General features: G+C 38.9%; 2 protein-coding genes across 2 annotated transcripts; one reads left to right on the forward strand and one right to left on the reverse strand.

Annotated features, from left to right (window-relative positions):
- The first annotated feature begins 256 nt into the window (after window positions 1-256).
- On the forward strand, window positions 257-9032 carry spg7 (SPG7 matrix AAA peptidase subunit, paraplegin). The gene is made up of 18 exons (XM_028015170.1): window positions 257-651; window positions 1665-1767; window positions 1865-1954; window positions 2042-2283; window positions 2386-2525; window positions 2629-2731; window positions 2822-2947; window positions 3064-3226; window positions 3771-3944; window positions 4027-4151; window positions 4395-4497; window positions 4816-4926; window positions 5010-5125; window positions 5613-5769; window positions 7353-7516; window positions 7606-7683; window positions 7773-7969; window positions 8047-9032. Exons 1-18 carry the CDS (start codon window positions 427-429, stop codon window positions 8084-8086), a joined length of 2457 nt encoding a protein of 818 aa, XP_027870971.1. The 5' UTR covers window positions 257-426; the 3' UTR covers window positions 8087-9032.
- On the reverse strand, window positions 8861-27689 carry cdh15 (cadherin 15, type 1, M-cadherin (myotubule)). The gene is made up of 14 exons (XM_028015171.1): window positions 27321-27689; window positions 18853-19020; window positions 17602-17757; window positions 17100-17244; window positions 15958-16139; window positions 15419-15547; window positions 15121-15303; window positions 14137-14381; window positions 13911-14047; window positions 11713-11943; window positions 11369-11608; window positions 10606-10754; window positions 10293-10484; window positions 8861-9871 (listed from the first exon to the last, which is right to left on the reverse strand). The coding sequence occupies exons 1-14, from the start codon at window positions 27369-27371 to the stop codon at window positions 9671-9673; spliced, it is 2409 nt and encodes an 802-aa protein (XP_027870972.1). The 5' UTR covers window positions 27372-27689; the 3' UTR covers window positions 8861-9670.

Genomic DNA, 27689 nt, shown 5'->3' on the forward strand with positions numbered 1-27689 from the left:
ACATAAGATAAGATCACTGACATGTTTACACACTTACTGTTTATATTGTTATTTTATTTTTTATTCTCTAGAATAAATTAATTGATAAAACAGTTAAGATATAAGTATAAATGTGATAAACTACATAAAGTTTCTTGAAATATTAAAATCTAAACTGATTATCTAACTCTACTTGTGTGAAAACACGTCATGCCCGTCCAGTCGCTCTGATTGCTTCCGTCCCACAGGTGGCAGTGTTGCTCGGGGAGTTGCTTGCAGCTGCAAAGAAGAAGGCTTGTTGCGGTTGGTTGGATAACATAGCATCATGCTAGCTACAGAGTGAGAGTTGGGTAAAAACAACTGCTCCTAAAATCGGTCTTTTGGAAAACTTCAGCTATGACTCATTTTCTGTTAAGTTAATACCCATGTTCGCCGATAGTAGACACCATGTCGGCTCTTTTATTGCTGAACAGAGCTGGAATCTGCAGACAATTCAGCAGATGTGTGATATGGACGCTATCAAGGCGAAACTATCAAGTTTTAACAAACAAAGTGATATCCAGTGAAGGCGCTGGTAATGTACTGTCCAGGTGTGCTAATGTCAGGAAGACGCCGCATTTTCCAAGATCAGAGCGGACTCTCACAGGTCAGCCTCAGAAGAAACTCATCCAGGTAAATCAGAGCGTGAATGACATGAGCGCCTTTCAAAATAAGACTCTACAACTTAGCTTCTGTTTGTGTTTGGTGGTGGAAATTATTAATGCTGTAAAGATTGGCCAGTTTGACGTTGCTACAGAGACTTTAATCTGCATTGTATCTCTAAAATATCTCTTATTGGGCTCTCAGAGTGTTCTGCCTGTTTTTATTTACACCCCTGTATTCAGATTCATGCTGCGTTTCCACACTCAAAATTTTGTTTATAATTATAACAAATTAATTTGACCTGTCGCACTGTTAATATTATTCCCATTATCGCCCCATTAACTAGTTAAACTCTATTATTTTCAGCTACGTGTTGTATTAATTTAGAAGTTGTCTGTCAATTTCATTCATTTTTACGTGAATGATTAGAGATTGCATAGCTCTAAGTATATAAAAAAAGATTTGTTTATTTAAAGTTGTCCAACTTTAATAAACGTATCTAAATCTAATAATTGCCACAGAATTAGCTATTAGGAAAACCTCTTTCCGTAGTTCATGAAATATACAAAAAGAGAGAGAACATAAAGAAAAGAGCAATATAGTATACATATCCACATAACAAACCTAATTCTTATTTTAAAAGTTTGTTCTTCTCACGAAATTTAGAATCCTTTTTTTGTATATATTTTTTGTTTCATCAGTGGCAACACACATTAGTGAAAGTTCTTCAGTCCTTTATGTAAATGTGCTAAATATCAATACAGTGTATTGTTATCATCAGGTCCTGGTGGGTGAATGGTTTCACCTTTGTCCTAAGAGATTATGTCATTTAGACCCCACTGGTGTTTTACTCTGTGCTCAGTCCAGTGGTGTTGTACTTACCCCGTGAATGCTTTTTTGATTTTTTTTCTGTAATTTTCCATTATTATTGTCATAATAATGACAACCCTATCAGCCTGTCATTATTATGACAGGCTGATAATTGTAACAGATTATCAACCTGTCATGTTGAAACTTTTGTTTCCTCTGGTTGTCTATTTCAGAGTCTTCTCCACAAACCTTTGAGTCCTGACATGGTTGGACTCAGCAGAGCGTTAATCAGAAGCAACCTATTAAGGAATCCAGTGGGTTTATTAAATTTATTAGGTACACAATAAATTTACTTACTTTTTTAAATCTATATTTTATCCTGTGCCTGTCTTTAAATGCTGACACTTTATGTTAAAAATGTCTTTACTTTTAGGGTCAACTAACTTTTTCAGTGCGTCTCAAGCCAATAAACAGAAAAATAAAAGTTCTGGCCCAAAGGGAAAAACTCCTCAGGAAGATGAAGGTATGTGATGAACAGATTTAGCTGAAACACATTTTTCATTTATATGTTGTTCTTCACATGCCTTTTACGCTCTGCTTTATATTTCAGAGGAGAAGAAACGGCGTGAGCAGGAGGATCAGATGTACCGCGAGCGCCTGCGGACGCTCTTCATTATCGCAATCATCATGAGCCTGCTTAACTCTATTAATACCAGTGGTGGCAACATCTCCTGGAATGACTTTGTCAACGAGATGTTGGCCAAGGGTGAGGTGTCCCGAGTGCAGGTCGTTCCTGAGAGTGACATTGTAGAAATCTACCTTCATCCTGGGGCTGTCATCTTCGGGAGACCTGTAGGTTGTTTAGGCTTTAGTCATGGTTGGCATTTGAATCTGAGCAGCAGGTGAGATGTTCAGGCTAACATGTCATTTCTTTCCATACTTCTTGCTTTGCAGAGGCTGGCACTCATGTACAGAATGCAGGTTGCAAACATTGATAAGTTTGAGGAGAAGCTGCGAGCAGCAGAGGAGGAACTAAATATCGATACTAAGGACAGGATACCAGTGACATACAAACGCACTGGATTCTTTGGAAAGTAAGAATATGTATTTTTATGAGAACAGGAACATTATGTGCTCACACCCTAATAATTTGCAAAGATATTAAGACCAATTTTGACATTCATTGTCATTTTACAGTGCAGTCTATGCTCTGGGAATGGCTGCTATTGGGGTGGCTATTCTCTGGTATATCTTCCGACTTGCAGGCATGGGCAGCAGAGAGGGCGGCTTCAGTGCTTTTGTGAGTTACGTAAAGAACAGTAGCTGCTTATTCTACTATTGTGATGTGAGAGCCTGATGTGTTAACTCTGCTTTACAAAAAACTCAACAGAATCAGCTGAAGATGGCCAAGTTCACCATTGTTGATGGAAAATCTGGGAAAGGAGTGAGTTTCAAAGATGTAGCTGGCATGCATGAGGCTAAGATGGAGGTAAAGGAATTTGTTGACTACCTCAAGGTAAGAAGCCACACTTAGACCACACTTTTGCATTGATTTCAACCCTAAAAATCACATTTTAAGTGTTTAAATAGAGATGAAGAAGTCTAATATTATATTCAATCTATTGTTGTCAGAGTCCAGAAAGATACCTGCAGCTGGGAGCCAAAGTTCCTAAGGGATCGTTGCTGCTCGGGCCTCCAGGATGCGGCAAGACCCTGCTGGCCAAAGCTGTAGCAACAGAGGCCCAGGTGCCCTTTCTGGCTATGGCTGGCTCTGAGTTTGTGGAGGTCATTGGAGGTAAGCACCAAGCATTGAAGAAATAACCAGAAAATCAACAAAAAAACTGTTTTTCTCCACAAATTACTGGGATTTAAAGAAAAACTTAGGTTTTATTAATATTGATTACAACTTTGGACATTTTTGAATGGGTTGTATGCTTGTATAAGAAGATATATTGATTTTTCTTTAAGTCCATTGTATGTTTTAAAGAAAAATCAATAGATCTTCTTATACAAGCATACAACCCATTCAAAAATGTCCAAAGTTGTAATCAATATTAATAAAACCTAAGTTTTTCTTTAAATCCCAGTAATTTGTGGAGAAAAACAGTTTTTTTGTTGATTTTCTGGTTAAGTCCATTGTATGTTTTGGTACTTTGTTGTATCCACATGACATACTTTTCAAATGTTTTAAAGAGAAAATTATTGCTTTAAAAACTGTATCCTTTAAAGAGATTTGTTAAAAATGGCTCATAAACCACTTTTCGACAGAATGCCCTTAACAAAATAATTGCAACAAGAGGTTGATAATCGATTGTGACTTGCACTGTGGTTGTGTGTAGGTCTCGGCGCTGCCAGGGTCAGGAGCCTGTTTAAAGAGGCCCGTGCTCGGGCGCCTTGCATCGTCTACATAGATGAGATTGACGCTGTGGGGAAGAAGCGCTCCACCAATATGTCAGGTTTCTCCAACACGGAGGAGGAGCAGACTCTCAACCAGCTCCTGGTGGAGATGGATGGTGGGTGAAGTAATATTTTGTGTTTTACTTTGTTGGGTTGTGAAATGACTTAATGACATGTTTGAAATTATTTTTTTGGCAGGAATGGGAACAACAGACCACGTCATCGTTCTGGCCTCCACTAACAGAGCAGACATTTTGGATAATGCTCTTATGAGGCCAGGCCGGCTGGACAGGCACATCTTCATAGATCTACCTACACTGCAGGTAATTTAAAGCAACTCTGGTGAATGTAATTGGTTCACAATTGACCAAAGTCTTCCCAAGAATAAATCAAGGCCTTCAGCATCACATTTTTAAAGTTGCTACTTTCCAGCGGCTTTTAGTTTTCTTCTAGTTTTTCTCATAAACATAACTTTCGGAAGAGCTTGTTCCTACTAGCAGGTCATTAAGCTTTGGTAGCTGGTTTAGCTGGTGAAATCTGGTCTTATGTTGATTTTTCTCTTTCAGGAAAGGAAGGAGATCTTTGAACAACATCTAAAGATCTTGAAGTTGACCCAACCAGCTAATTTCTACTCTCTGCGGCTGGCTGAGCTCACCCCAGGCTTCAGTGGTGCATGCATATTATATCTCTTTTGTCCTTTTTCTGCTTCCATAGTAAAATCCAACTGAAGGATTTTGCCGTTTTACCTTTAAAACACTTTCTATTGAAAGTGTACACACATTTGTCACTTACATGTAGCAGTTTTTTTTTAGTTGATCCATAACAAAGTTTATAGTTGTTATTTCTAGCATAACACTTGTTGTTTGTGTTTGGGGCCAGTAAAAGTTTGTGCTCATGTTTGTATTGGAAGTAGTAAAAAAGTTAGGAAAGATTTAAGCAGCATTCATGTCCTCCCTGTGATTACAAGGCCGTACTTTCCTGATGCAGGTGCAGACATTGCAAACATCTGCAACGAAGCTGCACTGCACGCTGCCAGAGAGGGGTTCAAGTCCATCGATACTTTTAACTTTGAGTATGCTGTGGAAAGAGTGATAGCAGGTACAGTAACACAAATGTTTTGAGAAAATGCCTTTCACCCCTAGTTTGACCACAGTAAGACCGAAATGCGTGTGTTTGTCCAGGGAGCATAAAGAAAAGCAAGATTCTGTCTAAAGAAGAGCAGAGGGTGGTTGCCTTCCACGAGTCTGGACACGCCTTAGTCGGATGGCTGCTGGAGCACACCGAGGCAGTGATGAAGGTAGTTTGCTGCTTATTGTAGCTATCATAATTAGTGGATTTATATCTAAATGGATTGAGACATAATCTTTCCTTTTCAGAATTTTTTTTCTTCCTTTGGTTGTAAAACATTTATTTCTGGGATTTTTTTAAGAGAAGGAACAGAAACGACTGAAACATTTTATAATTTAAGTCATTCTCTGAATCGAACAAAACCCAAAGTAGACACGCAAAGTGTCTGCCACCTTTGCGAGGCAGAAAAACAACTCCATCTCCAGCAGGTGTTGCCACAATAAATGAAGCTTCAACTAGGCCTCATAAGTTTGTTGAGGCTTGATTGGCAGTCATTAGTTTCTTGCACCCTTACTCAAGGCAGAGGAAACACAAATAGTGGGATTTCATATATAATATTCTTCACTGTTTTTTATTGAGACCGGTAACTCCCTGAGAGTTAAGGTTAATGCAGATGTACAAATTATGACAGTGTGTTTCTGTGCTGTGTTCCTGAGGTCTCCATTGCTCCGCGAACGAATGCCGCCCTGGGTTTTGCTCAGATCTTACCCCGCGACCAGTACCTGTTCACCAAGGACCAGCTGTTCCAGCGCATGTGCATGGCTCTGGGAGGAAGAGCGGCCGAGGCCATCACTTTTAATAAGGTCACCACAGGTAAGGATGTTATTTTTTAACGTAACCTTAAAATCACAGTACCACATGCTTCTCCTGGTTTTCAGTCCAGGAGAAGCGGTGTTGCAATCGCTGATATTAATACAAATTCACTCAGCATTTGCAAATTTTGCTCAGACTTGCAATTTTCACCGGTCATCTCAACTTTTCCACAAATCTTTTCTCCAGCTGAACAGAAACAAAACTGAAGTTATTATCTTTGGTCCTAAAGAGAAGCGATCCAGAGTCAATGCACAGATTCAGTTATTACAACTAAAACCTAGCGATCAGGCCCGAAACCTGGGAGTAGTGATGGACTCTGACCTGAACCTTCAGGGCCACATAAAGGCAGTCACAAAAGTCGCCCTTCTATCACCTGAAGAACATCTTCAGGATTAGAGGACTTTTGTCTCAACAAGATCTAGAGAAACTCATTAATGAGTTTATCTACAGTCGTATTGATTATTGCAACAGCGTCTTCACAGGTCGGTCCAACAAATCAATCAAACAGCTGCAGCTGATCCAGAATGCTGCTGCTCGCGTTCTCACTAAAACCAGGAAGATAGAGCACATAACACCAGTTTTAAAGTCCCTCCACTGGCTCCCTGTAGCCAGAAGAAGAAGAATAGACTTTAAAATACTGTTGTTAGTTTATAAATCACTGAACAGCTCAGCACCACAATACATTAAAGATCTGCTGTTGTTGTATCAACCTTCCAGACCTCTCAGGTCTTCTGGTTCTGGTTCTGCTCTGCATCCCCAGAACCAGAACCAAATGAGGAGAAGCAGCTTTCAGCATCTATGCACCACAAATTTGGAACAAACTTCCAGAAAACTGTAAAACTGCTGAAACACTGATTTCCTTTAAATCTCAACTAAAACCCCACCTGTTTAGAGTTGTATTTGAAATGTAATCAATTACGAATTTAATGATGGCATTTGACTTAATGTCATGTTTTGATCGTTGAGTCTATGTTGCATGACGCTGTGTTTTTGTGTTTTTGGTGATGTAAAGCCCTTTGAAATGCCTTGCTGCTGAAATGTGCTATACAAATAAAATTTGATTGATTGATCTGACCAATCGTCTTAACATTTTCTGTATTTCCTAATTTTCTGACTAATCACTGCAACTGGGGAGAATTTTAACCAATCCCTGTTCCCTTCTAATTTAACTTCCTGTTTCACATTGTGTCTTGAAAGTGGAACCTACAGTATAAAAGCATGTGTGACGCTAAATGGCAGCATTTGCTTTTTTTTGTAAAAAGCATTTTGAAATATTCTGTACGATTTGCTTTTACTGTGTACACAACCTTGGGCGTAATTGATGGGGTGTACGCATGGGACATGTCCCCCACACTTCCTGTATCTGTGCCCTCCGTCCCCTACACTCTCAGCTGTTATAACTGTCTAATTAGTTGTTAAGACGTGGTAACTTGATTTCCAAGCTGGCTTTAAACGCACCACCAGTGTATGCATGCTGCAACACATTGGAGGGACTGGGTTTTGCGTAGCTACCACATCCATTGCTGGATTTTCCATTGTGACCTAAGAACAGATTGTGAATCCTCCCCCTTGTGTCTCTCCAGGAGCTCAGGATGACTTGAGGAAGGTGACACGTGTGGCTTACTCTATGGTGAAGCAGTACGGTATGTGCGACAGTGTGGGGCAGGTGTCGTTCCCTGAGACAGAGGAGCAAGGTGCCGTCGGGCGCCGTCCATTCAGCCAGGGCCTGCAGCAACAGATGGATCATGTGGGTTCTTGATTTAATTCACCATAAATGTGGAAAATGTGTCATTATTAAGTCCTTGAGTTGATGATATCTTACGTCTGCTCTTACAGGAGGCTAAGATGCTGATAGCTCGTGCTTACAGACACACAGAGAAACTGCTGCTGGACAACAGGGACAAACTGATCCTGGTTCGTTGCTCCATTTCTTCTTATATTGTCATTGCAAAAATCCCCATATTTAGCATCCATTTTCTAATCTGCCATGTCTGTATTTATAGTTGGCCAACGCTCTGTTAGAGTGTGAGGTGGTGAACTATGACGACATCGAAGCCTTGCTGGGCCCGCCGCCGTTTGGGCCGAAGAAGATCATCCTCCCACAGAGCTGGGTGGAGGCAGAGAGGGACAAGCAAGACACAGAAGAGGATGAACCTCAACCTCCTCCTCGCAAACATAGAGAGGACGACGTTGATCCGCAGTTAGTCTGATTTGTTTCTGATTTGTGTTTTTTTTTATAAGCTTTTTATAAGCTGCTGCTTTTTGTCCCTTCATCAGGAACTGGTGGAGCGTTAATACGAGCAGGGAATCCTCATAAGGCTTGTTCTGACAGTAAAAGTAAAGTTTGAAAAACTGTTGCTGAATCACCTTCCAGATTTGATGAATTTCTCTACAACTTTAAGAATGTTGCTGAACTACTATTATTCTCACAATGTTTGCAAAGTTTGAAAGAAAGCTTTCTCAATCAGGCTGCTCTTCATATACAGATTGTGTAGATAATGTTTTCTTTTAGAATGTGCTGTACATGTCTGTTTATGCAAATGTACTGTAGCAGATTTGTGTCTGAATTTAGGGAACAGATGGCTCTTAACATCTGCAAGAGGCAGTAAAGATAATATAGGGCTATTTATAAATATAAAACTACGCTCTCCGACAAAGTTTCATTTACGTTCAACTAAAAAGTTCACATTTACATAAATGCATCATTCTGCAGCAAAATGGACATACATTTCTGTGGGTAAATGAAGCCGTGTACAAGCCAGTAAACTTGCTGCTAAAGCAAGCATTAAAGGAAAAACTGGGCCTAGAATATAAGTCTTCATTATGTTGTTAGCAAGCATGAAGTCATTCTAAATACTGTGTAATGTTATAAAAGGGTTGTGTGAATTTTTGCTTCCAAACAATAGATAAGTGAAAAGGCACGACCTTTCAGCCTTTAAATTTTTTTTAAAAAAACAATTAAAATATAAATGCTGATATGAGAGACCTTTGCTCTCAGCTGTCGTAAGTGAGCTATTACATTTTCATTTCTGGCTCTGTCAATCTCATTCAGTTCACCCACAAACTTCACTGAAGATAATTCATAATTTTAGTGAAGGAATTTATTATTTTTTATTTTTTCATTTTATTGGGTTGTATACAAAAGACTCATTTATACAGGGAAAGAAAGTGGAATCAATTAGAATGTTTTATTTTATGAGGAGGGATTGTAAATTGATAACAAAAATGTGTTGCCAAATATTTAAATAAATATTTAAAAGCCGTACCACTTTCCAGGCAGTATTTATTCTTGGTCTAAACAGATAAAGTAATGTATGAATACACGGGTGCACATGAATAAATAAAGCCAGCTTTATGAGAAATAAACACTTTATTTTAAAGACACCAGTAAAATCTGAATTTATGCAACATTTATAAAAAAACCCACTTGAACTCTTTACCTCCAGGTAAGATATTTCTGAATGTTCCATGTTGCTGTCTGTAGAGCTCCCTTAAAGATTAACAAATGCTGGAATGGAGGGTTTGTTGTTGAACAGAAAAGCAAAATATTAAAGACTCATCTTATAAAATTACGTATGAAAAAAGAAAAAGAAATATATAAAAAAAAACAAGTATTTCATGCCTTTTTAGTGCGTCGTTAGTAAGCTGCAAGAAGATGGACAGACATTCTGCATTCAGCAGGCACAACTGCAAATGACTCACTTCACAAAATGCTGCATTAAGTCACCTTGTAGGGTTGTGTTCCAATAAACTCAAATAAGTCACACTCAATTCAAGTCCCATTCACTTTTTTTTAGAATCCTGTGTTGGACTGAAATTACTTTCAAATGTGTCCAGAAAATTAAAAATCACCTCAATCATGAAGTGTGCCCTAAACTCCACAGATCCTGTTCTGTTGGCTTTAACGTGGGTCGTACATATTGGCTAGTTTCTGAAAGCGTGGTCCCCAGTCGTTGAGGTAATCGTAGTCCTGATCTCCGTCTGAGCTGCCCGAAGCGATGGAGCTGAGGCTGCCAGCCACTGAGCCTTCTCCCTCGAAGTCGTAGATCAGGGCTGTGTCGTATGGAGGCACGTTGGGATCGTTGTCAGCAGCCTCCAAGCCCTGAGAAGTGCAAAAGTGTTTTTTACTAAGTTGTAAGAAAATCTACAGGAATGACAGGTCACAATTTTCAACAGATTTGTGGTGTAGTCTGCTTTATATGCAACACCATTTGTGACATTATTTAATAATGGATGTTGTATTTTTATCGTTTATTTTTTTCCTCACCTTTCCACGATGAACCTCATTTCCTTTATGAAAATGTAAGTAGAATTTAATCTTTAAGCAAGAGGTCAAATTCTTTCTTGATTTTACTGAGCTAACAGTTAATTATGAATAAAGATTAATTTTTGATCATTTTTGACCAAATCTGTTCATTTGGAAAATACTCATTTGATCCGCTTTGGTATTTGGTTTTTAGTTTATTGTTTAGCTATGGAGGCTTTTTGTCTTTGAAAGCTGAGTAATAGCTGGAGCGTCTCACTTCATTGATGTAGTCCTCGATGTCAGTGGGATCTGCGGGAGGCCGCCGGGGGTAAGTGGGGGAGGGCAGGTTGTGTGGGGCGTCCTTCCTGAGGGGCTGCTTGCCTCGAGGAAGGCCAGACCCCGGGTAGAAGGACCACGGGGTGGGAGGCGCATCACGGGGGTTCCACAGCAGGTCAATGTTGAAGGCGTTCTGTCAGGGTGAGACGAGGAAGCGTGTGCTTTGATGTTGCATTGATAATACACAGGCAGGAAACGCAGATCTGCAGCTTCGACCTCAGCAGGTCACCATCACGTCTCCCGGTGAGTCTTACTTCATCCTCCTCACCGCCTCCCTGCTCATCGTAGTTGAGGATGTTGTCGCGTATGTCGTCCTCCGATTCCCCTACAAGCAGACCTGATCCTTTCTTTATGTGATGACGTCTCCCACAGGCATTTATAGCCACAGCCAGGAATAGCAGCACTACAAACAAGAATCAGTCAGTTCATATTTGATCATATTACCGCAACCAACAAAAGAAATCAAGGTTTACATCTCATGTTTAGAGTAGACCTGAGATCCACTTAAACTACCTATTCACATCTCATCCAGGCTTGTTTGTCACAGTTCCAAGTTTCTTTTTGTAATGTAAATGAAAGTCTGGACATGATCTATGTGAGTAGCTGTTTTGTTTTTGTATTTATCTCCTGACTTTTTTTTAAGGACATCTGCCTTACTTGAAAGATAAGTTCTGTTATTTTTTCTAATTTTGAAGAGTTGCTGAGAGGAATGTGCTTCTGAATCATGTCATTTATCTGGAAACAGAAAATCATGGTTTCCTAATTAAAAGTTCTATGACACTGATTAACTTAAAAAAGTAAAACATACATTTAAAAAGCACGTCAGGTACATGCTTAGAGTAGGAACTAGAGTAGAAATGGATATGTTTGTTAGAGTTCAGTACATCACACTGAGCTTCATTTTTATTTTTTTTTTTGGATAAACCACTTCAGCTTCAATCTGATCTTTTGATAAAAGGAACTGGATTCATTACTTTCTTTAGAGTTTAAAAAGTATTTCTCCAGCACTGCACTTACCAAGTAGAAGAACACCAGATGCAATGATAATAATGAGAGCGATGAAGCTGATTCCCACTCTGGAACCTAAGAAAGCCCCTGCCTCAAATCTACAGTCACCATAGGAGTCACAGAGACATGCGGTGACATTGACTTGACTTAAAGCACTCTGAGCTGGGCTGCCAGAGTCTGTGACCCACACAGTGACTGTATACTCTCCAGCTTCCAGCTCTTCAGTGGGCCGGAGGATTGCATGAGTATCTGGAACAGCAAACATGGAGAAAGAAAAAAATATGAGGACACAGTTCTGCCCTGAGAATCACAGGAGGATCCATTATGTATCTACGCCCCCCACACTTTCCTACCGTTGACTTTAGTGACAGTCCAGTTTAACAACAAAGAGTCAGGAATGACAAAAATGAAGGGAGAGGCATGTGGAGAACGATCTTCATCCACAGCAGTTAGTAAAAAACCAGGAGTCCTTCTGCTGTCACCCGTGCATAAGAAACGGCTCAAAGGGAGGAGCTGGGGAGGGAAGTCATTGGTTTCCTCCAGGATTATGCTCACCGCTGCAGAGGCTGAAACACCACCAGCATCTGCACAATCGAGCATGAATACAAAACATCACAACAGTAGAAAATCTACAACATGATCATTAACATTTCATATATTTAAAACCCCCAATTCCTAGAGGAATTGGGGTTTTGATATGTGCATGATATGTGAAGCGTATCAGACTACTGACCCACAAATATAGTCATACACTCTCAACTTCTTACAGCCTTATTTAAATTAAATTTTCCTGTCAAGCAGATTCCAAACCAAATAAAGGTTATTCACTTAAATCAGGCATGTCCAAAGTCCGGCCCGGGGGCCAATCACGGCCCGCGGTCAGATTTCATACGGCCCGCAGCTTCGGTCTTATAATGTATTATTTATGGCCCGCCTGCACCGTGAAACAGAATAAATAAATCATAAAACTTGAAACTGTAATTCCTCCTTTCACCAAATGGTGGCAGCACCACTTTAATACTATCAGTCTGCCTCCGTGCAGCGAACCGCTCTCCGTTCATTTCTGCCATGGCCACTGCAAAGAAAACAAGTTTACAGTGAAGGCCGCCGCTTTCAAGAGAGATGGGAATTATAATACTTTTTCACTGAAAATCAAGGCAATTGTGCTTGTCTAATTTGTAATGAGACGGTTGCCTTGTTTAAGGATTTCAACGTAAAGAGACATTACCAGACTAAACATGCTAACACATACAACAAGCTAACAGGAAGTGACCGTGCTGAAAAAGTGAAGCAGCTCCAAGCTGCACTGGCATCACAACAGCGATTCTTCACGCGGGCCTGTGAGTCAAAAGAAAATACCACCAAAGCTACGAAGTGGCCATGTTAATAGCTAAACATGGCAAACCTTTTACTGAAGGTACATTTATCAAAGACTGTTATGAAAATGGTGGAGAACATTTTGCCCTGAGAAGAAGCAAGAATTTGAGAAAAATGTTTGCCTGGCAGTAACAGTGTGGCACTGAGAGTTGAGGACATGAAACTGAGTGTTTTGAACGGCAACATCTGTCACTATCAGCAGTGAAGAGCCAAAAGAACATTTATGCACCTGGATTTATGGCACTTATTTTTATTAAACTCTTGAGTAAGATTTGGTTATGAACCTGTAGATATAGTAAAGGACGAGCAAAATTCACTTGTTTTAAGATTTAATAATAACAGACAACTTTGCATTACTTTAACTCCTGTTTAAAATGTTCTTGAGGCAAAGATATTTTTAAACTCATGTAAATTTAAGGTATTTCATACAGTTTGTTCAATGTTATCTGACTCTCCAGATATGAAAGAAAGGCAGAATTTGGGTTTTTAGAGTTGTTCTCATCTGCCTGAGTGGCTTATATTTGGTTATTTTGTCATTTGAAAAATAAAGATAATTGTGACAATGAAAATTGTTTTATAACGGTGTGTGAAACTTTTGTAGTTAAAAAATGTCCGAACAAACTATTGGCCCCCGGGCATCTTCACTTGATCAAATCTGGCCCTCTTTGCAAAAAGTTTGGACACCCCTGACTTAAATGTAGCACATAGCTTACAAAACATTTACCGTAGTTATCAGTTTTTGGTTAATTATTCAGCCAAATTAGATACAACTGGCATAACTCTGGCCACTAGGTGGCAGCAGAAGCGCTTTAATACTATCATTTGTTAATGTGTTGTGATTAAGTTCCATAAAGTAATTATTTATTAAACTGTTAAAAGTAAGTACAGCCTTATAGCCATAGAAATGTACAAAATGAATGAAGCCCTTGAATTTAGGAGGAATACTTTCTCAGTTACTGCACATTTTATATGATGTATTTGTACTCGTTTACTAAGTACCTCTGAAAACAGTTTGAAAGTGAATTCAAAGATTGCAGCTTTTACTTAAGGAGGAGGGAAGTTTTTTTTTTATCAGTTTCTTTTTTGTTGTTGATTATAAATGTTAGTGATTATTTATTGCCTATAACATAAAAAAAACCCTTCAGAGATGTCTGTGTTGTCTATGTGAACAGACCTGTAACCTTGATGGCTGCACTGTAAATGTTGTTTTCGACATGTGGGGATCTGATGTTGAAGGATCTTCTGAGGAAAATGTTTCCTGTTTCTCGGTTGATGTCCAGCCACCCCTCAGGGTCTTTGCTAATTTCAAACCTTATACCACAAACAGAATGGGAAAATCAGTCAATACTTCTTATTGATATGTGGCGAATCATCACTTCTGCAGTGCTTTACGTTCATACCTCAGTTCAGAATGGTCCGGGTCTGAGGCAATGTTGCTTTTCAGCAGCTTTCCGGGTTTCTCGTTCTCGGGGACCTGGATCAGTATGGGGTTCTCCTTAAAATACGGAGCCTCATTCTCGTTGACAACTGTGATTGACACAGTGGCAGAACTCAGACGTAAGTTGGGCACCTTGATGCTCAGAGAATTGATATTTTCCACAGTCAGAATCAAGTTGTGCTCCCTTTTGACTTCATAATCTAGGGGCTGCAATACAGCACAGAAAAGACAGTTTTTATAGCTTTGCTGCTGGACAGTAGGGATGTATACAACAGGTTTACCTACTTTATGATATGTAAAATTCAATTAAAAGCATAATGCAAAACATAAATGTCATAAAAGAACATTGCTTGTTCACCTTTTGGTTTACATATGAACCAGTAGATGGTAGTATTTAGTTGTGTCTGACAAGCTCAGCTTTTCTAGGAAAGGAAAATCTTTCCTGTGCTGCACAGATTGTCACTCTGAAAATATTTTTAAAGATGCTTGAAATTTTAAATTGTCTAAATTAAAGGTACTTTCTAAAAAATCATGTGCTTTGCAAAAACTGTTCTTAGTCTGCAAAGTCACAGGCAATTTCACATATCCTTTTTTTTCTGTTTTTTCTCCTGCCAGTTAATGTGGAATTTTTTATAAATTCTGTACATTAACAGGAGAAAATGACAAATTCCTAAAAAAAAATCAAATATCATTAAGAACATAGGAGAGCATACTGTATAGCTGTAACTTATTTATTTATTTTTTTCAACAAAGCCTCTTGTGAGGCTTTAACCCATCTAAAGCTCCCCTTAAACTTTTCAGTTTTAAAACATTTGACATCTCAAACTCAAAGTACAAATTTGATTAAAGGGAATGAAAAAAGCAACGTTTGGTTCTTGGATCACTTAAATGCATAAATGCCACCAATCCTAATCCGTCCCTAGAAAATGTTTCCCGGGTCGCATACCTTCACCACAGTCAGGATTCCCTGGTTGGTGACTGGATCTGTCTGGATGGCAAAGTTTCCAAATGGGTCATGAGATACTGTGTATTTGACCTCCCAGTTTCCTGTTCCAGGGTCGTCTCTGTCTATCACGCTCACTCGGCCAATCTCAACGTTGTAAACGTTCTCCAGTGCCTTAATGTTGTACTACAGGCAGAGCCAAAAGCACAAATCAGAAGATTTAACTAATGTCATTGCTTTCAGCTTGTACAGTAACAAGCTGAAAGCCACATTGTTTTGTGATCCATTAGCTCAAACTCACTGAGGTAGGGTGGAACTGTGGTGCATGGTTGTTGATATCCGATACAGTGATGATGGCTACAGCATCACTGATTAATCCGTCGCCCCCCATATCAGCAACCCGCAGCTTTAACTTGAACTCCTTCACCACCTGGAACACATTACAACATGTTGAGAGGAATCAATCAATAATTCAACAAAAACTGTTGGGCCAGTGGTCAGGAGGATAAATGGATTGCACATGCATACGAATGTTTCATTTCTGCCATATTTACAGTATTTGATTGATAGTCAATATTGAAAAACATTCCAGCAATAATTCATAATGCTCTGGGTACAAATCTTTCTGATCTTTAAAATCAGGTTGTTAGTGTCCCACCAAAGTGCCAGATCTCAAAAGTTTTCTTAATGTGTAGTTTTACTGATGTTTAAAAGGAGTGCAATGGCTGATGTACAAACCAAGAGGAATATGGTACTGCTCATCCTCAATGGAACCCTCATTGCACAATGTACAAATTCAGTGTTTCCTTTTATCCTCCAGTATCTCTGCGTTTTATTTACCTCTCGGTCTAGGCCCACATCTCTGGTGTAAATAGCTCCTGTTTGGTTGTTAATACCAAACATAGTCTTGTTTACAGCATTGGGAGGAATGCTCTCCTGACCAACGATGGAGAAGCCCAGAGCTGCGTTTTCTGTCATTGGGTCATCTGCATCTGTCGCTGAGACTGACATCACCAATGTTCCTGTTGAGGAGATTTGAAAGTTTCAGCCAGAGAGTGAATTGTGTGTTTGAGTACACTAGTTAGCAGTGGAACGATTAAGCTGCTCTGATTATTGTGTCTGATGTGTAAGTTGCAGCTAGATGCAGGAAGACACATCATAGGGTACAAATGAATCATTGCTTCAAAAATTGTGAGATTACTCATGATATGTTGATTGATTTTTTTGTTGTTGCCATGTGTAATGTTTGCTGATAGTTTTTACAGTGAGCATGATTCACATTGTCCCTCCGATGTGCTTTAAAATCAGCACCTAATTGCCATGATAAATGATCGCCTGAGTGACATGCTCAAGTGTATGTAGGTGAGAAAAAAATCTGAAAAGCAAAGGTATTACTATTTTGCTATTAGAAACAGATTTTGAGTTAAGTCCTTCAGTGGAACTCAGTCTTTCTTCACACCTGAATAAGTTTTGGTTTAGTGTTTACATCATCACCTTAAAGCCTGGTAAAAATCAGCCCCTTGTGCTACATTTTGCTTCCTAAGAGAGTCCGGGGTCTATTTTTACGTGATTTATATGTATGTCTGGTCATCTAATCTAATCAGAGTAGTAATTTAGATGTTGGCATACAACAAAAAAAAAAACAATACAATAATAATGAGCTAACGTGGGCACAATAGGCTGAAAGAGACAGAATTGAACTGCTGCTTTATCATGACACCTGACACACGTCTCTTTCACATTGTTACTTCTGACCTGACATTTGTATAAAACTATTTACTTAATGGATACAAAACACATAATATACAGTGAAAAACCTGCCACATTTTATAAAGTACTTGTTGGTTGCGTTGTACATTTTTAAAGCACTTGCCTTAAATAAGGGTGACAATATAGTGTTTTAAACTTAAGGTGACTTTTTAAAGAATAACATAGATCAAAAAGACGAGAATTGTCAGCCTTTGAATAATGTATTTCTCTACCTGGGACAGAGAACTCATGGACTGATCCAAAAAACTGCTTTTGGGTGAAAACGGGCTTGTTGTCGTTCTGATCTAGCACCACTATCTCAATGGTTGTGGGGTTCTCCAGTCTTTCTCCACTGGGGGACAGGGCAAATGCCTTCAGCTACACACAGAGACACAGCAAGAAGTGTTTTTTTAGTTACATGTGTGATTTATGAAGTTATTTCTCAAGTTTTCCACAAAGGACAAATCAAACAGCAGATAAGTATTTTTATATGTATGAGAAATGACCTGGCAGAATAATAAACTGACCATACATTCATGAAACACTCAGATATCTCTCCCGAGATGCCCATAACAGCCCTGGAAAACTGACCCCTAACCGTTTGTGCTGGTGTTCGACACAATGATATGTGAACTTAGGCAGAAACATGAACTGGAAACACATGCAAACTCCTACAGAACGCTTTACGGTGTATAGCGAGCTGCTCTGGGTGATCGTTCTTTAATGAGGTCTTACCGTGAAGCTGCTGTGCTGCTCTCTGTCCAGCGGCCTCTTGCTCCTGATCATTCCTGTTTTATCATCAATCTCAAACAGGTTTTTGGGCTCCTGGTCCACCCCTGGTCCCTCTAGCTTGTAGATCACCTCTCCTGAGAAGATTTTGTCTGATTTGATCTGGGCAGAAAAACAAGAAAAAGTTGTAGATCATTAAAACCCCACAGGAAACCGGGTAGCATATTCTCTGCTCTCTGTTAGGAGCAGAAAATATGCTCCGAACACCAGATGTGAGCACAGGGGACAGCAAGTCTGGAGTGTTTAAACTCAGAAGGTCCTTCGAGATTTCAGACTAATGATAACAAGGAGTAATTTTTTGGATTTTGTTTCGATTTCTTCTGCTTTGTTTATGTCACCCGTCACTTTTTAAAAGTAACTCAGTGGCTCTACTTGAACTGAAAGATTTACACCAGCAGTCTGCGTCAATTCTAACATAATATTTATATTTCATTTGCCCATTAGACATAAATTTCACTCCAGCAGAAAAGTATTCATCACTCACCTTGATGAAGCCTTCAAATAATGTAATTTAAACAAACTAAAGTAAACAAAGAATAAAATGGATTTACTTTTTGATTCTGGATTAACATTTATTACATCACACATGTTATCATCAAAACTGATGTCATGAATGAACTTGATGTTTTCACATCTGGATACACATAAAAATTGAAATAATAAATCATTTTAGCTCAAATTATTCCATTAAGTAATTCTGACTTTTTTAGAACATTGTGACTAAGTACTAAAAGTTAAATCTCAGTAGTTTTTTAATTTAAATTTCTTAATATTTTATACATTTTGATATGTTATTCCAAAAAATCAGAGGCGCCCCCACTAAGAAATTAGTTCAGGAACTTAAACCTTGCAAAAATATAGAGATAACCAGAGTAAATAAATGGGGAGTTTTCAAATGATGATTACATTTAGTGGTGAAAAAAAAGCTATTCGAAGTAATTTGATTCTTTCCCAAAAAGAAATTACATCCGCATCCTATCTGCCTTCCTTCTTAAATTGCGAATTAAATTTGAGTTAGGAACTGTATGGCACTAACTTTGAATTTTGCCTTCCCCCCAAATAAATCCTCAAAGATGAAGTTTGTGGTGAAAAAATTGTAGATAGTTTGATGCCTTTGTCCTGTAATTGACAGTGAGTGTAAAAATGATTGCATTGCTGAAAACCAATCATATAAATGCTTTGATGTGACAATTTTACCTGGACCAGGTCTTCAGGAACAACTCTGCTGTTCTCTGAAACTCTGATGGGGGGGATGATCCAGTCTCTCTTGACTCTTATCATCCCCTTTCCTTTATTTCTCCAGAGGTAAAGAGCATTAAGGTCCTGCTCTGCCTCATTGTGGTGATACTCAGCAGAGCTACAGACCTGAAGGAAACATGGTTGGCAGTAAGTCAGATCAAAATTGCAGCTGAAATACAATTTTAAACTTCAGAGGCCTATGCTAATTTAAGATAAACTTTATATACTGTAGTTACACATATTTGCAGCTGCTTAATTTCCTGCTATGCTTTGATATTCCCTATGGTCAGACAGAATGGATGTAATGCTGAGGATAACTAATGTGGAATCTGCTCAGTTTCATGTTTCACACACTAAAATCAGCTTTTGCCACCTTGCTTTGATCTGGGTGCAAAATTATTTCAGGACAAGGAAACACTAACGCTCATACTCTTTTTACAAACTCTCCATCATCACATTGCTGTCAGGAGTGCAATCACACATAGACACACACATGTGAGAGACACACTCCCACAGCAGCTGTCGACAATGGATTTAGATCCTCTGCTTTCCCACCCGCATTCCCACCCGCACTCACAAATTCCCCTTTATGCTCAAGCTCTGCACCTGACTGGGAGTTTGGGATCACCTTACGGATTTGCTCCGCTGTACGAATTCCACAGGCACACTCATTTGCTCACTTTCTCACACTGTGGGATCACATATACACTATATGCATGACCACCAATCAAACACCCACTCCCACGCATGAGATCATGTACGTGTTTCCTTTGGTCGCTTCCTGCTTGTCTCTGAGATTTCACTGGAGTCAGCATTACTTCTCACATGTTTAACAGCTCAAAGACATAATCCTCTGGACAAGGAGAACATGTTCATTTCTGTGTTTTCACTCAGATGTAACTGAATACACATGATTAACCTGTCCCAATGCATGCATACCCTAATTGTGAATAAATCTTCAGGATGTGGCATAGTATGAATGGACTGAGATCTTGGGTGTGCTGCACAGATCATCTGTCATGCTGCTGCACAGTGCAGAGAAGAACGGCAACCATGACTGGCATCTGCAGGCCGAGTCAGAAGGAGGCTAATCTTAGACCATTTTATATCCCCGACCTCCATCTATTTAACTCATTCTGTCCATTAACGTCCCCCCACTCTGACACGTTTACACCCACATTCCAGTAATCCCCGTCATCCTCACAGGTTCCTTCTGGTGTTTATATATTTCCATATTTAACACCTGGTTTTTATTAGCGCATATACTTCCTCACTGTAAAACATGTTCCGGGTATCTACTCAGTCTCAAAGTCAATAACAAGCTGATTTCCAGTTGTGTTTGTAATCATTAAACTTAGTCAAGCATCTTATACTTTATGAAAATGAGCACATTTAAGCTTTGAGGACCACTGTTTTACTTTGAGAACATGAATGAGTTACTGATTAAAAATAACCCAGTTAATGAAACATTTACACTCCTTTGTGACAGGTAGTTGGGGGTGTTTATGATTGGAGATTAATTACTTCTTAGGATGATGGGAATACAATCAATTTTACATCAAAATTTTAAGGAAATGGTCTATTGATAAATAATCATGCTAGACAGGTTTGATGGATGTTTCAGATTTTTGGGGGTACTGTGGGAAAATTCTTAGCCATCAGCATGTAATCTGAAGTACATAGCTGTCTGGATTAAGTAAAGAATATTAGTTTATAAATTTAAACATGTAATATTAGATCTGAATCAGACAAGTTTGGGAAGGCTCTGGGTTATTTTTTTTGTCAAACTGGATTCTGTTTCATATGAGCTGGACCATTTTATCTTTTAAAGTGTTTTTGCTTTTTCTGAGATTCAGAGTTATATAAATACACAAAACTAACTTACATTTTAAAATGGATGAAATCCAGTTTGACCACAATCTGGGTATGTGGTGGTAAGATCCTGATTGCTGATAGCGCCACAGAACCCCAATTATACAAATCTGAACCAACCTATAAGGATCCAATTAGTTAACATCTGTATATTTCAATTCTCTAAAGAAATAGATTTTTATGTAAACCTTGAATATTGACTTTTAAAATGAGTACTAAATAGCTGAAGTTGTGGAAGCAACGATAAATTTAAAATGTTTGTCAAGGCTGCAGTATGAAGGAACCTGCATTGTTCACTTCCTTAAATACTTCATTTGAAAGCCTTTTCTATTTACATGGGATCCTCAAGATATAGAAATAAATTATCTGCACATTATACCAGGTCAACTGCTTGGTAAAGCCTAAAAATGATGTAAATGACTCATCCTGGAACCAAAATACAAGTTCCAGGCACAACATAAACATACCAATGCAATCAATCATATCAAGTTTGTTGCTAATCTTTGATGTACTTAAGACCTTACATACCAGCAAAGCTTCATCCACCTAGTGTCTTGTAATAGAAAATGTACTTTTTTGTGGATTTTTGCAATAAATAATGGAAAGTTCATCTAAGGTTTCCTTAAATTGTTAAAATCTTGAAATTGCTGGAAAGTCTGTCATTTTAGACCAGGGGTCTCAAACTCCAGTCCTCGAGGGCCGCAGTCCTGCAACTTTTAGATGTGCCTCTGCTGCACCACACCTGAACAGAATAATTAGGTGATTAAGGCTCTGGAGAACTGATCTACACAAGAAGGAGGTCATTAAGTCATTTCATTCCAGTGTTTTGTACCTGTGGCATATCTAAAAACTGCAGGACTGCAGCCCTCGAGGACTGGAGTTTGAGACCCCTGTTTAGAGCAAAGTTTTTTTTAAGCAAAGGCAATGTAGAAAAGTGACTTAATGGGAATTTTTTTGGTGCATGTAAATTTTTGCCACAAATGTAAAATAGTAATAATTTTAAAGAGAGCACAATAAAGAGAGAAGTAAGACAGAATGACATAATTATTGACAAGCATAAAAAAGTTACATTTAATCGTTTCATGAGGAAGAACACCGTTGGGAGAAATATAGAACATGGAAACTATGTTCAGATCAATTTGCCAAAACCTAGCCTTATAAGTACAGTAAAGTTATTCTGCAGATGCCTTGACGATTGCAGTCCTTCTATGACAAAAAATGAACAATGAAGGAAACAACTCACACAGTAAAAAATAACTTTAGACACCACATTGTTAGGAGAATAAAGCATTTTGGATTAGAGTTACAATATGTCATATTTCCAAGTTTAATGGACGAAGATTTTCCATTATACACAACGGCCACGAGTTCCAGCTTTTCTTGAGACACAGAAAGGAGAACAGAAACTCTTACAAGCACCAAAAAGTACCAAACAGGCAGCTTGTAAATTCACACTTCCTGTCAGAGCGCCATACTTTAGAAAACATGACATTATGTTGTGCACAGTGGCTCCTCTGAGTAGCTGCACACTGCTCTAATGTTTTTACCAGACAAGGATGCAGTACCAGCAAAGTGTCACGTTACCAATTAGACCAGTGAGGGTCTTTTTCTGACAGGCTGGGTGATGACACCATATGCTGCAGGTTAACTGTTTCAGAGCCTTTTCCCAGATACTCTGACTGCTCTGCCTCTCAGACGAGTCCACATCTTGTTTGGGGATGATTTGGTCTCACAGCAACAAAAGGGGAGGATTATTTGGCAGGATAATCTTTCCCAAATTCAAGAATGGCTGCACTTTCCCAGTGGTGTGTTGAGAGGAACATTAAGACAGATTAAGCTAAGAGATCTAATTCTCTTAGGGGAATACATAATGTAGAGTTCTCTTTAATCTCTCTTTCAGTTTTATTTGCAATGACAGCTTTCTTGTTATGTTTCAAATATACTGTATGTAACAAAAAAAAAAAAAAATCAAGTTTATATGGTTCATATGTAGTCCAAAGTGACATTCACAGACAGTCTATCAAACATCTTTGATGTAAATTTTCTTTTGAGAAAACAGAACAAAAATATAAAATGGAAACCAAAAACTCGCCTAACATCACAGTGGGGGAGCAGCTGCATAGCGAGGGGAACACAGAGGTTATGTAGCTTTATGGTTTCCAGCAATCAAGATGGTGACGATAATCACAGCAGCAGTAAGTCAAAAGACCTTTTAGGATTTATATGGAAATTTGATAGGAGCAACAAAGAGACCATTAGTACTATTTTCAGGGCACATGAAGGTAACGCAGGAACAACAATAGAAAGTTGAGCAAATTGCTCACTGAACAGCAGCAGAGGGAAAGCCTAGCGAACCTATTTTGGAAAGTTGAAAGTAATTTTTAAAAATAATTTTGGATAATATATGATGTAGGGATGGGTGTTTGTAGATGTCGAGTAGAAAAATCCTTGCTGTGGGGTGGATTTGTGTTTATATTCAAACTTGGTACTGTAGCTATGTGAATATTTTATTTCTTTCTAAATTTGAGTAACTGACAGATAATACAGGCTTGAGGACACCTTAAAACTGATGCAAAAAGCCTGCTGCAAAACATTACTCATAATTTTTTAGATTATGTTTGAGGATATCTTTCTGAATAAAAACCCCATTCAGTAAGCTCATGTAAAAGCATCATTCAGTAAGCTCATATAAAGCTTACTGAATGATGTTTTCATAATGACATCACCTTTTAAAGTTTGCAGACATAAACAAAAGGTTCTGCTGCATGTCCATTGCATCTTTTTCTTTCATCTGCAAATTTGATAGTCACTCAACAACTTGAGTGAGTTACATGACTTAGCAAAGGCAGACTGTCTACTTGGCCAAAGGCCAAATGTCCGACAGGTGCAGAAGCCAGTCACTTCTCCTCCTCAGGCACACATTAACTAAACATACTCTTTGCTAAGTCATGTTAGCTTGCTATGAGCAGAGCATTCTATTTGTGGTCCTTCTACAAGTATGTCCATTTACCATGGAGCAAATGTCTGAGCTCCAAGAATGCAGAGCAAGGTCATGGCTTTAAGCTGAATAAAACACAGTTACAAAGTTCCATGACAATGCAAGTGGAAAATTAGATCTTCCTCTCTTGTTGCTCATATGAAAACATTAATCACATTGTCTTTTTTGAGTTAGCACAAAATACAATGCTGGAGAAAAATCACTGATTGAAACAAGTAGCTAAATGTGAAACTTGGTTTGTGTAATAAAATAAAAAAAGTTGTTTTTCAGAAAAATCAGGATGTTAGCAAGGAGACAACGCTTTTAACAGGCAAGGAACTCCAAATAGGGTTTTCACACAGTTCTTCAAAGTCTTTTGATTACATATACATATAAAAAAAACAGTTCGACTGGAAACCCCATCATGACTTTGCAGCTGGCTTACTCTAATGCAGGACCTTCAGATCAACTGAGCAGCTGGTCTTCCATTTCTCAGTCTGTAAAAAATAATGAGGTAACACAAAGGAAATTAACTTCTTTGTTCATGTGACCCATTTTATGAAGCAGACGTAGTTTCGGTAACCTTTGCTCCTTCTGAAACTCTAGAAAGTTAAAAACAGCCTGCAGGTAACAGGCGAGGCGTAAATTTAGACTCGAAATTCTCTGACTGACTCGTTTCGAATGAATGAGACCACAGCGCCAGCTGGTCACTGCTGCACACTCTGGATTTATACCTGATTTCATGGTCCAGGAGAAACCCACTACTAGTCTTTCCACAAGGAGGCACAAATGGCGTCACGTGTGCATCTGGCAACAGCTGTGGGTTCTGCCCACTCTCCACCAAAACAAACACCCAACAGGCCTGAACCTCTCACTTCAAACACAACTAAAAGATATCAGGTAACACATATGAAACCCTCAGCTTAACTGAGAGGTGTAAATGGCTACAAGGATTTCATTTTGGTCGTTAACTTATTAGAGAACTTATTTTTTGCTTCTGAGCCATTATTTAGAAGTGAAGCAGCAGAGAAAATGTTTTTTTGTCCACCGTAAAAAGAAAGTAGAATGTTGTGTGGCTGACTGTTTTGGACAGTTTCTGACAGTCTTTCTAAAGTTTTATTTGAACTTTTTTTTTCACACATTTTCAGTTCAGTGGCAAAGTATTTTCAAAGAGAATTTACTTTTGTTTGCTGATGCATTTAACTCTCCAGGTTTTAGAGAGATTCTGATACAAATGATGATGATCAGAAAAAGCGTGGATCTTTATTGTCTACTTCAACGCACCTGAGTCAAATAATGAGATCATTGGCAGAAAGGAAAATGGAGAACTTGACAGCCAACTGAAGAGGTAGTTCAGCCATTTGATTTAGGTCTGTTGGACCAGAGGCACATCTAAAAGCTGCAGGACACCGACCCAGGAGGACTGGAGTTGAACGCCTCTGAGCTGAAGGATGAGTCATCTTAAAAGTACTGTGTCTGGCCTCTGATGAATTTTTCCCCTTTTTCTAAAAGGGACAACTGACTCAGTTAAAAATGGGACAACTGGTCACTGCTGCACACTCTATATACAGAAACTATTATTTTCTGTCTATATTTTTGTAAGACTCCTTTCACTTTTCTAATTTTAAACTCAAAACCCACAAAATCTTGCCATAGGAGTAGACTATAAATCAGGGGTCTCAAACTCCAGTCCTCGAGGGCCGCAGTCCTGCAACCTTTAGATGAGCCTCTGCTGCACCACACCTGAACAAAATAATTAGGTCATTAGCAAGGCTGGGAGAACTGATCTACACAAGGAGGAGGTAATTAAGCCATTTCCTTCCAGTGTTTTGTACCTGTGGCACATCTTAAAACTGCAGGACTGCGGCCCTCGAGGACTGGAGTTTGAGACCCCTGCTATAAATGAATAACAAAACATCCACAGTTCAAAGAAAAATCCAAAAGATGTCCAGAAAGGAAGAATAATAATGTATTGAAAACACTTTAAATGTTTACCAGAAGGTTTGACTGCCTGGAAGCAAATAATAAAGAAATTAAGGAAGGTTTTAAGTCTTTAAGACACACTGAGTAAAAAGATATTACTGAACAACAGTTTTGTCCAGGTGGGAACATTATTTTTATTTTATTTAGCTTTCACCAAGTTGGGTTTTATTATCCTTTCCCAAAAATTGTAAAATAACAGTAAGTAAGTTTTTCCTTTTCAGCATTGTGGAAAAGAACCATTTCATTTTTTAAAATGTATTTATTTATTTATTTTTTACATCTGGACAAACTTAGATCAGTTAAATCTATGCTAAAGATATATTTTAGAAACTATTTAAATCATACTTTGTGATCAGTGATGCCTTCATTTTACCAAAGATAAAAATAGATATTTAATGATATTCAAACCCACTCTGAAAAAACGTGGGTCCAGAAGTAAAAGGATCTAGGGATGAAGACAGCTCTGTCCTTTTTAGTTTTTGAATGAAGTATATGTTTTGGCACCTGAACTCAACTTGGAGGGAGCAAATTAAAAATCCTGATTTAGGACTGAAAAGCCTGTTTATTTATACCTAAGATAAGGATTCCAGTGAAGTTTGGAAACATGTGTCACTAATCTGTCACAACTGTTTTTTAAAAGTGTTTTTATTCTCCACAATCAGCCAAAACTGTGGACAACAAAAGAATCATCCTTTTTCAGTGACCTTTCAATCAATCGATCCCTGGAAAGCTGCAAGAACAGTTAGCAGGCAGAAGCAAATTCAGTAACTGAGAAGACGTGAGTCACTTGCACAGGGACTCCAACATGCATGGATCACAGCACTCCCACTCAAGAGTCGTTGGAGGCCAATTCACTCGTCTGCTCAACCTGGGCTGAATTACTGATCCAAACAGAACGAAAGACTGATGGTATTTGGAAGTGTCTTTGGAAATAAGGCAGTTTACTTCGTCATCCATTTTAAATGTCACGCTGGCGTCTGCAGACGCAGGATGCCCCGAGTCCTCTCTGAACACATCTGGGGTCTCGTCTTCTTCAGAACACTTCATCATCCCCTCTCCAGTGTGGATGAAATGTTTAGCTCAGCCGAATGCTCTGATTGCAGAGCCGGCGTCTCGCCTCCATTGATGAAAATAAGTAGATGTTCAATTGAGGACATCATTCAGGTATAAAACATAAATTGTATATCTCAGGAGCGGGGCAGCAAGAGGTTGTTCTTTAAACAAGATCATGCTCTGCAGAAACAGCAAGCTGATAGAAGGGGAAGGAGAGGGCAGTCGCTTCAAATGGTACAACTAAAGTGCAAATGGCTTATATTCAAAGAAAGCCAAGTAATGTAAGCCAAGTAACTGCTATATCCTGAGACTTGTTCTGATGATTCATTGCAGTAAGAAAATCAGAAGGAATATGCCTTTCTTCTAGCTTAGACAGCTGAGCTTTAAGGTCAAGAAAACAATTTAAAAAAGGGAGAAACCAAAGTTTAAAGGCGTTTTATCCTTTGAATCTATACACAAAGACCAACTCTGAAACTTTTACAAATTATCACATTCTGTTCATTTTTATTTACAGCAGATTCACAAGAGATGTTTTTCTTACCTGACAGACCAGCAGACTCAGCAAGCAGCTCATCAACCTCCACAAAGCCATCCTCGAACCAGGAACCTCACTCTACACAGACCTCTGACCACAGCCAGATCTTAGCCTCCTCTGTGGCTTTACTGCACAAAAAATGGCCCAAACAGGTCAATTTCCAAACCTTTCTCTATCTTTCCTTCTCTGTCCTTTCTCCGTGCAAGTCTGTCCTTCCTTCCCTCTCCCAGCATCTGTCTCCAACAGCTCCACCCTGTCCATAGCTGGGGTATGTCTCACAGTCGTGGGGTAAAAGGGGTTAGAATTTCAGCAGCAGGCCTCCAATGAACCCCAGCACATGTGCTGTCACTCACAGGCCTGATGGAAGAGAGAGAG

The sequence above is a fragment of the Xiphophorus couchianus genome, chromosome 4, assembly GCF_001444195.1.
Source record: "Xiphophorus couchianus chromosome 4, X_couchianus-1.0, whole genome shotgun sequence".
Classification (NCBI taxonomy): Eukaryota; Metazoa; Chordata; class Actinopteri; order Cyprinodontiformes; family Poeciliidae; genus Xiphophorus; species Xiphophorus couchianus.

Coding starts and splice junctions, on each gene's coding strand:
- spg7 (XM_028015170.1), top strand. CDS start 427: ATGTCGGCTCTTTTATTGCTGAACAGAGCTGGAATCTGCAGACAATTC. Junction 652..1,664: donor CTCAGAAGAAACTCATCCAG/GTAAATCAGAGC, acceptor TGTCTATTTCAG/AGTCTTCTCCACAAACCTTT. Junction 2,284..2,385: donor CTGTCATCTTCGGGAGACCT/GTAGGTTGTTTA, acceptor CTTGCTTTGCAG/AGGCTGGCACTCATGTACAG.
- cdh15 (XM_028015171.1), bottom strand. CDS start 27,371: ATGGCTTTGTGGAGGTTGATGAGCTGCTTGCTGAGTCTGCTGGTCTGT. Junction 14,382..15,120: donor GAATCCTGACTGTGGTGAAG/GTATGCGACCCG, acceptor GCTGTATTGCAG/CCCCTAGATTATGAAGTCAA. Junction 11,609..11,712: donor GACTGTCACTAAAGTCAACG/GTAGGAAAGTGT, acceptor TTGCTGTTCCAG/ATACTCATGCAATCCTCCGG.